At 40.0% G+C, this 12,765-nt stretch overlaps 1 protein-coding gene across 2 annotated transcripts; it reads right to left on the bottom strand.

The window, feature by feature from the left end:
• Window positions 1-666: 666 nt before the first annotated feature.
• LOC108610478 (uncharacterized) lies at window positions 667-2,065 on the bottom strand. 2 transcript variants are annotated; one of them, XM_018002608.2, is made up of 3 exons: window positions 1,856-2,065; window positions 1,124-1,795; window positions 667-1,058 (listed from the first exon to the last, which is right to left on the bottom strand). In XM_018002608.2, the coding sequence occupies exons 1-3, from the start codon at window positions 1,923-1,925 to the stop codon at window positions 1,030-1,032; spliced, it is 771 nt and encodes a 256-aa protein (XP_017858097.1). In that variant the 5' UTR covers window positions 1,926-2,065; the 3' UTR covers window positions 667-1,029. The 2 variants fall into 2 exon arrangements, with proteins under 2 accessions (XP_017858097.1, XP_017858098.1); XM_018002609.2 differs by having other exon boundaries at window positions 1,124-1,780.
• Between the last annotated feature and the right edge of the window lie 10,700 nt (window positions 2,066-12,765).

The raw sequence follows: 12,765 nt of genomic DNA, 5'->3' as shown, positions 1-12,765 counted from the left end.
ACAGCGCGTTTAATGGCGCGTTGAATGTTACATTTGCTCAACGTCTACCCCTACATCGACACAGTCACCCCCCTCCGCCAACACTCATAACCCCTCCCTCTCACTCATTCACTCTCTCGAGAGTCACCTTCTCGTGCACGTTTCAACTGTTTTCCTTGCTGCTCGACTTGTTGTTGTCCGTGTCTCTTGCGTAAACTTTAATTGGCTGTCAGTTCATTGAGGTAAGTTTTAATTAATTTTTTTTCGACCATGTATAATGTGTGCGTGTGTGTGAGTAGAGGTATCTTTATCACAAATGGTAGCTTCTTCTATAACCAACTGTATGCGAAACTCACCAGAAACATCAGCAGTCCGGGCAGCTAAGTGGTGCGCCAAGCTAACCACTCAAATGCTTTGCTAATTGTTTTGCCAACAGTTTCGGAACTCAACTTAAAGGTATGTCAATCTTTGGAAAATTACATTTCTTCCATGTAATACTTGGACATAAAAGTTTCATGCGTGGAGATATATACATGTGGTTAATGGAAGTTTAATTTATCGTCTTGAATTGGGTACATTTTGAATTTAAGGTTTTTAGTAAGCTTACGTTCAATTAGCTATTAGCTTAATTAGCTTTCAAGCCCGCCTATTATATACCGACCCATTAACAGATTTTCAAAATATATGTATTTTTTTACATAAAATTATAATATGTTTTTAGGATTTATTACAACACGGGGATTTTGCATTACAAAAAAATATGTCGGTAAATTCTTGAAAGTTTAACATTTTTTAATTTCGTTTTTTTTTTTTAGTTTAACTTTCTTTCGTTTTTTGTTACAGTTAATCAGATCCGCTGATTAGCAGAAACACCTCTAAATGCATTACTTCACAGTTTAACATAGTAGATTTTGTCAATATGTATACATTCACATATATACATACACATGTAGTTCCAAAGTTTTTTAAACAAACATTGATCTCAAAGATGGGCATTTTTCAATTTTGAACTTAAATTAATGGTCCGCAATACATTTCATGAATATTTAATTACTCCAACCGTGGAATTTGTCTTGATCCTATAAGGATATGTAAATATATTAAATATACATGTAGAGAATGCATATTCAACTTGTCCACTTACCGATTTGCCACATTTTCTTAACTCTCTCCCTTTGATGGGCCAGAAGTCTGTGCTCTTTAAATTCGGTGGGCTTTATTTCGCCATACTTATAGCTATCTGGCGGCCTTAACACTTTGGCAGCTTTGCGACTACGTCTGGTCGCCAAATAATCATCTAATTCAGGTAGCTCATCCACGTCAGAATTTATCTGCCTACGCTTATGGAATTTCATGTGCCTGTCTTTCACACTGTCCTCAGTTAAATCATCTTTCGCCTCTGGTCTACAACGTCGCGATGGGTAATCGTGACTGGTTCTCATCATATCAGCACTGACTGTTTCATTTGTATCATCTGTTTCTTGAGCCATGATACCCTTGAGTTTTTTCGAAAATTCCGGAATTGGTTTCTTAACATCATAAATTAACGTCCGTAGCATATGACGTCTCTTTAGATAATGATCTTTCAATATTTCATTAGATTGGCGTATACGCTCAGCAGCCAATTGGTTCTCAAATTGTCGTCCATCAAATGGAACGCCATTTCGTGAATTTTCCTCATTGACCTGTCTGGTCGCTGAAGTTTTACTTAAGACATTCGAGTAATTTGGCACGTTATTTTTTTTCTGCGCATGTCTCTTCAGTTGATTACACGATGTGACATTGCGATGTGGAGCCCAACCTAAAATTACAGTGTCTTAATTATATATATATATTTATATATCTGCATCTGTTTTCGATAGCTACATTGACTAACCTTTTGGGAACCTTTTGATAAATCCAAACAAATTCAAACTATTAATTTTATTGATATTTTTTACAGCCATGGTAAGTTTCTTCGGCTACGCTAGTTACTATGCAATTTTTTTATGAAAAATTTGTTGTCTGACTTGAAATTTTCTACAATGAATATATGTACATCAATCAATTTTTGCTAAGTACGCCTACTGTTCTGGGAAATAAATAATTTAGATGTTGTACCTATTCCTAAGTTTATGAATCGAATTTGTACATATTAAATCCATTAATTTTCTTTCGATGACCAGCGAACGAGTATTTTCTGCGAGCACTCAAAAAATTACGTGTATTGCCTTATTGAATGTCGACGTTGCGCTTCATTAGCGGAATATCCCTAATATTGTCTAATGACTATTAAGTAGACCCAAAACACTGAAGTGCATTAAGTATTTTGTAATATTTAATGTTTCATCTAAAAAGGTCGATTCACCTAAGTTGTCAAGACTTCAATAATCCTTAACCGACCATTCTAATGATGATGATGATGATGATCATCATCATTGTCTCATTGTTGTTGTTATTTTAGTAGCATGTCCTGGTATTGCACCCGAAACGTGCTGCTGTTGCTGCTTTTGGTCCTACCTGAAGCGACTCGTTTAGAAAAATTGCTCACGCACGGGCTCGTTTTGGATAGGTGAGCAGTTGGGCAATTGAGTCCAGCCCACCTGACTTTAAGTGCCGACAGTTTTATGCTGTGGCTTTCGTATCCTCTGATTTTGTTTACCATTTACCGTTCAACATTCTCTACTCTGTGTATCGTTCGTCGCCTGAGCGCATTAAAAGTTTTCTTTTCTTTTCGTTTTTTTTTTTTTTTTTTGTCTTCCTTCTTTTCGGTACCGACGATTTGCTTTATTTCGTGCACTTTATTGAAAGCACATCACGTAGTGCACCTGATTTGCTGACAATCCTTGAACATTCTAAATAGGCGGTCCAGCACAGGCTTAAGACTGGACTCAAAGCATCTACCCGAGCTGCATACGAAATTTGTGTAACATTTTGTGGTAGCTCTTTTTTAATTCAGATTAATTGCTTTTGGTATATTTCAGAAATATTTCAAAATTATTTCATTCGCGGACCGCAAACATCAATTTACGCGACCCCAATGATGTCGAATATTTTGTAAAAGAGTTTTTAAACTCATTGCCAATGATAATAATAATGGTTACCCATTGAAAACGGAAATTCAGTATACAATGGTATTATGCAAATGTAACAGGTCGCTGGATGCGCTTTTAACATTAATGATAGCGAGAAGTAAAAGGGGATTTTGAACAAATCAGTTAGGTATGATAAATTTTGAATAATAAAATAATACAGACCAAATTGAAGTCATTTAGAAATTTATTTGAAAATGCATTACAGGCTTTACAATATTAGTCTTACAATCATTTGACAAATATTTGTTTAGTGTGCAAAAAAACAAATGCTCTCACATTATAAGATAAAGATCTCAGAAAAATATTGACGGCGCTGAAATATCGACATTCCAATGTTTCATCTTTAATTGATTTCCAACAAGAACCTTATTGAAAGCCAATTTGTGGTATTACATAGATACATATATACATATAAGTTTAAATGCAACACTTATACACACAAATGGGTAGCACTTGGGTTTGTACCCAACCTTGTTTCATTTCAATCGACTGGTCATGCCTTAGCTTAAGTTTGGCCTGGCACCTGCTTATTGAGCAGCAATCAACAAGCTACTGGAGTTCAGCTCAATACCTTCATCAGCCAAGTGCTGTTGTTGACTCGGTTGTGGCAACGCATGTGAACGTCAAACAAAACTGTGCATCATTTTGGCTAATTGGTTTGCTACATCCTTCAAGACTGATACGCATTGGGCATATGTGTTTGTGGGTTTGTAGACCTATTCTAGTATAATTGAATAGATTTCACGTTCATTTGCGATGACTTTCCTATCCCCTATTTCCGCTTAATTCTTATTATAAGTTGAGTTGCTCTATATATATACGGAAATGAGTTGAAAGTAATGATAATAGAAAATAATTTTTGATAATTATTATTTATTTTTTATTTTTTTTTTTTTTTAATTAGTTACAGAAAAGAATTTTTAGTTATATGTCCATATATGTTCATTTAGCATTGTTCAAGTCCAATGCCGTAATCTACACATATGATTGTGAAGTATATCTTCGTGGCAGGGTGTGAGTACTCCCCGAGGGTCCTGCATTAGCATGGATAACAGCAGCATTGTGGGCAGCACATGGTACAGCAGGGGCTGCAGCACGCGTTGCAACACGGACTGCAAAAACGCATATAGATGGGATTGCTGCAGGGGCTGCAACACAAGCTGCAGCACGAACTGGAACACGGACTGCAACACAGCTTGCAGCAGGAGTCGAAACAAGGAGATCACATCTTGTCTAGAAACCATAAAATTAAATTAGAATTGTAATAATATAAAAGTGCATACATATATACAAACCTTACCCATCGAGGAACCACTTCACATAAGTAGATACGGCATATTTGCTATCGAATTGTGCGCGTATTGATTCGAGCGTTAAAACATCTCTTCGGGATTCACACAAAAACGATCTCACAAATGTTTAACTACTGAAAAGACTAAAACCTGCAAGAAGCGTTAGCATACTTTATCTAACTATTTTATTTTTATTGAATTACTTACATGCTTACGGACAATCAAAAAGTATCACACAAACACCCACGTACATGTAGATGTTTATGGAGCGGCAGTCCTAATAATTGTGTATGAAATTTGTTGTGCTATGCCATAAAGTTGAATACCTCATGTCAAGGCTTGCTTATCAGATGACTTTTTGTTATAGCCTTTCAACTGTGAAATATGTATACTTCGACGACTATAGAAATGGATTTCCGTTCCTAAAATAAAGCAAATATTTTATACTTAAATTTCGTTGACCTATGCAAAGTTAAATTACTGTCAGCAGTAATATATATAGCCAAGAAACTTTTATTTTTCAAACTGATAAATACCTAATAATTTGGACAATGCACAATAAATGGAAAATGACATTCCACATTCAGACATAAATGTACATATGTGACAGACACATAAATTACATTGGTTGCTTTAGTTTAGAGATTGCAGTTCATTGATAGCGCGAGGAACTGTAAAGGCACACGTTAGCCTTATAAGTTAAAGAACTCGTATATAAGAAGCAAAGTTGAGCTAAATAAAACTAGTGATTCATGGTCGTTCGCTATGGTAAGTTCTGCTCACAAGTTCTTTACAATATCAGAATTTTCATGACAATCCATTAGACTCTTAGGTATTTGCTGCTGATTATCATCTCTCAAACGATATCTCTCACAATGGGGGAGGGAGAGAGGCAGTTTCCACCAGAATTCTGCATGTGGTTTCCGGCAGCTCCTTTTTGCGTAACAACTCCCATCCCAAGCACAACAACAACAACAACAACAACAACAACTACAACAACAACACCGCCGCCCACTACTACAAATCCCACCACAGTCAACAATCCAATACCGAGTCTACCTCCAGGCTTTTGCGAAACGTTCCCGTTCTTTATATTCTGCTTTAGCACGACAACTACACCTTTAACTACAACGACACCTTCAACTACCACGACACCTTCAACTACTACAACGTCTTCAACTACTACGACGCCTTCAACTACAACTACGGCTTCAACTACGACTACGCCTTCAACTACTACTACACCTTCAACTACTACTACACCTTCAACTACTACGACGCCTTCAACTACGACCACGCCTTCAACTACTACGACGCCTTCAACTACGACCACGCCTTCAACTACGACTACGCCTTCAACTACTACGACGCCTTCAACTACGACAACACCTTCAACTACTACGACGCCTTCAACTACGACCACGCCTTCAACTACTACGACGCCTTCAACTACGACCACGCCTTCAACTACTACGACGCCTTCAACTACCACGACAATACCGAGTCTACCTCCAGGCTTTTGCGAAACGTTCCCGTTCTTTATATTCTGCTTTAGCACGACAACTACACCTTTAACTACAACGACACCTTCAACTACTACAACACCTTCAACTACTACGACGCCTTCAACTACCACGACACCTTCAACTACTACGACGCCTTCAACTACGACCACGCCTTCAACTACTACGACGCCTTCAACTACGACCACGCCTTCAACTACGACTACGCCTTCAACTACTACGACGCCTTCAACTACGACAACACCTTCAACTACTACTACACCTTCAACTACTACGACGCCTTCAACTACTACGACGCCTTCAACTACCACGACAATACCGAGTCTACCTCCAGGCTTTTGCGAAACGTTCCCGTTCTTTATATTCTGCTTTAGCACGACAACTACACCTTTAACTACAACGACACCTTCAACTACTACGACGCCTTCAACTACTACGACGCCTTCAACTACCACGACACCTTCAACTACTACGACGCCTTCAACTACGACCACGCCTTCAACTACTACGACGCCTTCAACTACTACGACGCCTTCAACTACTACTACACCTTCAACTACGACTACACCTTCAACTACTACGACACCTTCAACTACTACAACGCCTTCAACTACTACGACACCTTCAACTACTACAACGCCTTCAACTACTACGACGCCTTCAACTACTACTACACCTTCAACTACTACGACGCCTTCAACTACTACGACGCCTTCAACTACCACGACACCTTCAACTACTACAACGCCTTCAACTACTACGACACCTTCAACTACTACAACGCCTTCAACTACTACGACGCCTTCAACTACTACTACACCTTCAACTACGACTACACCTTCAACTACTACTACACCTTCAACTACTACTACACCTTCAACTACTACAACGCCTTCAACTACTACGACGCCTTCAACTACAACTACGCCTTCAACTACGACTACGCCTTCAACTACTACTACACCTTCAACTACGACTACACCTTCAACTACGACTACGCCTTCAACTACTACTACACCTTCAACAACGACTACGCCTTCAACTACTACTACACCTTCAACTACTACTACACCTTCAACTACTACAACGCCTTCAACTACTACGACGCCTTCAACTACTACAACGCCTTCAACTACTACGACGCCTTCAACTACAACTACGCCTTCAACTACGACTACGCCTTCAACTACTACTACACCTTCAACTACGACTACGCCTTCAACTACTACTACACCTTCAACAACGACTACGCCTTCAACTACTACTACACCTTCAACTACGACTACGCCTTCAACTACTACTACACCTTCAACAACGACTACGCCTTCAACTACTACGACACCTTCAACTACTACAACGCCTTCAACTACTACTACACCTTCAACTACTACTACACCTTCAACAACGACTACGCCTTCAACTACTACAACGCCTTCAACTACTACAACGCCTTCAACTACTACTACACCTTCAACTACTACTACACCTTCAACAACGACTACGCCTTCAACTACTACAACGCCATCAACTACGACGACACCTTCAACTACTACAACGCCTTCAACTACTACGACACCTTCAACTACTACAACGCCTTCAACTACTACGACGCCTTCAACTACTACTACACCTTTAACTACGACTACGCCTTCAACTACTACAACGCCTTCAACTACTACGACACCTTCAACTACTACAACGCCTTCAACTACTACTACAGCTTCAACTACGACTACGCCTTCAACTACTACGACACCTTCAACTACTACGACACCTTCAACTACTACAACGCCTTCAACTACTACGACGCCTTCAACCACTACTACACCTTCAACTACGACTACGCCTTCAACTACTACTACACCTTCAACAACGACCACGCCTTCAACTACTACGACACCTTCAACTACTACAACGCCTTCAACTACTACTACACCTTCAACTACGACTACGCCTTCAACTACGACTACGCCTTCAACTACTACGACACCTTCAACTACTACGACACCTTCAACTACTACAACGCCTTCAACTACGACGACAACTCCAATGCCTACAACTACACCTTCAACTACGAAAACAACTTCTCATGATCATCATGTACACCATCACAATCATTATCATCATATTCCGCTGCTTCTTCCGAAACCACCCGCAATTCCACCTCCACCGAAAATTTCCTTTCCAGCTTTACCGCCCCCTCCAGGCCTTATAGTTCCTCCAAAGGGTCCTGCCTATCCAGGAATACCAGCTTCGCCTAGTTTATCGCTACCATCACTTCCTGGTCTACCAAAACCTCCTTCGTTTCCTATTCCTCCTCCTCTACCAACGCCTCCTGGATTATCGTTTCCAGCTCTGCCGATAGTTCCGGCACCGCCAGCCCCACCAAAATTACCAAGCTTATCCCTTCCGATAATATCATTTCCACAAATTTCTATTGGCGTACCGGTGACACAAAAGCCTACAAAGTTACAAGACCCAGTCCCGCCAAATCAATCCGAATTAACAGCTATTAACCCCACTCCTCCTGTACTCCAATTCCCAGGCTTTCCTCCACCACCGGCACCATTTCCCAATCCTTTTGGCTTACAATAGAAGTCACCTATTATTCTAATTTCAAAAAAGAACAAGCTGTAAACGTTTAAAAATATCAAAGTGCTGCAAAGCTTCTCATTTACTTAATTATATTTTCATAATCTGAATTATGTCATTTCGTTGTTCTTAACAATTCCCCGATGCTGTTCTGAAAATAATGCTAACAAGAAGGGCCGCAGCTGCCACAGCAAGATCCACAAGGTGCATAACAAGGTGATCGGCCACATGGACCACAGGGGCCACATGGTCCACAACAGGCGCCAAAGCAGGGCCCACAACAGGGCTCACAGCATGGTCGTCGGATTGGTATAAGAGTGCAACCACCGCCGCAGCACATATTGTATTATTATTATTAGTATTATATCAAGATCCTCACGGAATCAGAAATGAATACGACCTGTGGATATGTTGTCAATCTATCACTTATCACAGCCACAGGGTAATAGTTCTCCACTAAATCACTGTAGTTGACATCAATGACCCCTATAGGACGATAAAACAAGAATCAATTTTGACATAGTTTTATATTTATGCATATACTTACATGACTATAAAACAGTTACAAGGAATTTATAAATAACGTGCTTATTGTATACAAATGTTTTATGTATACAAATGCAAATACGAATGACAAAATGTGTAAATTTTCCTGAACCTTGAAAATTGAATGTATCTAGGCCTACTATAGTTATTTTCTATAAATATTTTAAAATACAATATATAACAATATATAAAAATAAAAAATAGCAAGCAAGAAAGCTTTACTTGAGACTGCTTTACTACGAGATCTCCTGAACCCTTTGTGGTACTGACATTTAAAAATTTCTCTGCTTTATTCTGCTTACACAAGAAACAGTTCATTCGCACAAACACAAGTACACACAGACGCAAATACACTTTTTCGCCCTGAACAAGAATATATACTTTTGAGGTATGACACGCCTTCTTCAGCCTGTTACATTTTCACAAAGGCATGGACGATGCACAATAAATGGAAAATGACATTCCACATTCAGACGAAAATGTACATATGTGACAGACACATAAATTACATTGGTTGCTTTAGTTTAGAGATTGCAGTTCATTGATAGCGCGAGGAACTGTAAAGGCACACGTTAGCCTTATAAGTTAAAGAACTCGTATATAAGAAGCAAAGTTGAGCTAAATAAAACTAGTGATTCTTGGTCGTTCGCTATGGTAAGTTCTGCTCACAAGTTCTTTACAATATCAGTATTTTCATGAACATTCATTCATTTCATGAATGGATTCATTAGACTCATAGGTATTTGCTGCTGATTATCATCTCTCAAACGATTTCTCTCACAATGGGGGAGGGAGAGCAGCTTCCACCATTTACAATGCCACCAGAATTCTGCATGTGGTTTCCGAAAGCTACTCTTTGCTTAACAACTCCCATCCTGAGCTCAACAACAACAATAACACCGTCCACTACTACAAATCCCCCCACAGTAAAAAATTCAATACCGAATCTACCACCAGGCTTTTGCGAAACGTTCCCGTTCTATCTATTCTGCTTTAGAATGATATCTCCAGTGCCTACTTCAACACCTTTAATTACGGCGACAATTACTACTACACCATCAAATACGACGACAACTATGGTGCCTGCTACTCCACCTACAAAACCGACAACTCCAGTGCCTACAACTAATACTACACCTTCAAATACGACGCCAACTATGGTGCCTGCTACTCCACCTACAAAACCGACAACTCCAGTGCCTACAACTAATACTACACCTTCAACTACGACAACAACTACTACTACACCTTCAACTACGACGACAACCACGGTGCCTGCTACTCCACCTACAAAACCGACAACTCCAGTGCCTACAACTCCACCTTCAACTACGGCGACAATTACTACTACATCTTCAACTACGACGACAACTACGATGTCTGCTACTCCACCTACAAAACCGACAACTCCAGTGCCTACAACTCCACCTACAACTACGATAACAACTACTACTACACCATTAACTACTACTACACCATCAACTACTACCTCACCTTCAACTACGACGACAACTACTACACCTACTACTACGACGACAACTACTACACCTTCGACTACGACGACAACTACTACACCTACTACTACGACGACAACTACTACACCTACTACTACACCTTCAACTACGACGACAACTACTACACCTACTACTACACCTTCAACTACGACGACAACTACTACACCTACTACTACACCTTCAACTACGACGACAACTACTACACCTACTACTACACCTTCAGCTACGACGACAACTACTACACCTACTACTACACCTTCAACTACGACGACAACTACTACACCTACTACTACACCTTTAACTACGACGACAACTACTACACCTACTACTACACCTTCAACTACGACGACAACTACTACACCTACTACTACATCTTCAACTACGACGACAACTACTACACCTACTACTACACCTTCAACTACGACGACAACTACGGTGCCTGTTACTCCACCTACAAAACCGACAACTCCAGTGCCTACAACTCCACCTACAACTACGATAACAACTACTACTACACCATCAACTACTACTACACCATCAACTACTACCTCACCTTCAACTACGAATCCACCTTCAACAACGACGACAACTATTACACCTTCAACTACTACTACACCTTCAACAACGACGACAACTATTACACCTTCAACTACTACTACACCTTCAACAACGACGACAACTATTACACCTTCAACTACTACTACACCTTCAACAACGACGACAACTACTACATCTACTACTACACCTTCAACAACGACGACAGCTACTACACCTACTACTACACCTTCAACTACAACGACAACTACTACACCTACTACTACACCTTCAACTACGACGACAACTACTACACCTACTGCTACATCCTCAACTACTACTACACCATTAACTACTACTACACCATCAACTACTACCTCACCTTCAACTACGACGACAACTGCTACACCTTCAACTACGACGACAACTACTTCACCTACTACTACACCTACAACTACGATAACAACTACTACTACACCATTAACTACTACTACACCATCAACTACTACCTCACCTTCAACTACGACGACAACTACTACACCTACTACTACACCTTCAACTACGACGACAACTACTACACCTACTACTACACCTTCAACTACGACGACAACTACTACACCTACTACTACACCTTCAACTACGACGACAACTACTAAACCTACTATTACACCTTCAACTACTACTACACCTACTACTACACCCTCAACTACTACTACACCTTCAACTACTACTACACCTTCAACTACCACTACACCTCCAGTGCCTACCTCAACACCTTCTACTACGGTGACAATTACTACTACATCTTCAACTACGACGACAACTATGATGTCTGCTACTCCACCTACAAAACCGACAACTCCAGTGCCTACAACTCCACCTACAACTACGATAACAACTACTACTACACCATTAACTACTACTACACCATCAACTACTACCTCACCTTCAACTACGACGACAACTACTACACTTTCAACTACTACTATACCATCAACTACGACGACAATTCCATTCCCTACTACTACACTTTCAACTACGACGACATCTACTACTATACCTTCAACTACGCAAACATCTTCTCATAATCATCATGTGCACCATCACAATCATTATCATCATATTGCGCTGCTTTTTCCAAATATACCCGCCATTCCTCCTCCTCCGAAAATTTCCTTTCCAGCTTTACCGCCCCCTCCAGGATTAGATTTTCCAAAGAGTCCTGCCTTTCCAGCATTACCAGCTTCACCTAGTTTATCGTTACCTGGTCTACCAAAACCTCCTTCGTTTCCTTTTCCTCCTCCTCTACCAACGCCTCCTGGATTATCGTTTCCAGCTCTGCCGACAATTCCAGCACCGCCAGCCCCACCAAAATTACCAAGTTTATCCCTTCCGATAATATCATTTCCACAAATTTCTATTGGCGTACCGGTGACACAAAAGCCTACAAAGTTACGAGACCCAGTCCCGCCAAATCAATCCGAATCAACAGCTATTAACCCCACTCCTCCTGTACTCCAATTCTCAGGTTTTCCTCCACTCCCGGCTCCATATCCCAATCCTTTTGGCTTATAGTTGATGCCATTTAATATGGATTCTAATTTTAAGAAAGAACAAGCTGTAAACGTTTAAAATTATCAAAGAAGTTTCTCATTCAGTTTATTAAAATTTAACTATATTTTCATAATCTGAATAAAATACCCCGATGCTG

This window comes from Drosophila arizonae, chromosome 3 (genome assembly GCF_054131065.1).
Source record: "Drosophila arizonae isolate 15081-1271.41 chromosome 3, UAZ_ARI_1.0, whole genome shotgun sequence".
NCBI classification, from domain to species: Eukaryota; Metazoa; Arthropoda; class Insecta; order Diptera; family Drosophilidae; genus Drosophila; species Drosophila arizonae.
The sequence above is the reverse complement of the archived record's forward strand: the minus strand, read 5'-3'. Positions and strand labels throughout refer to the sequence as shown.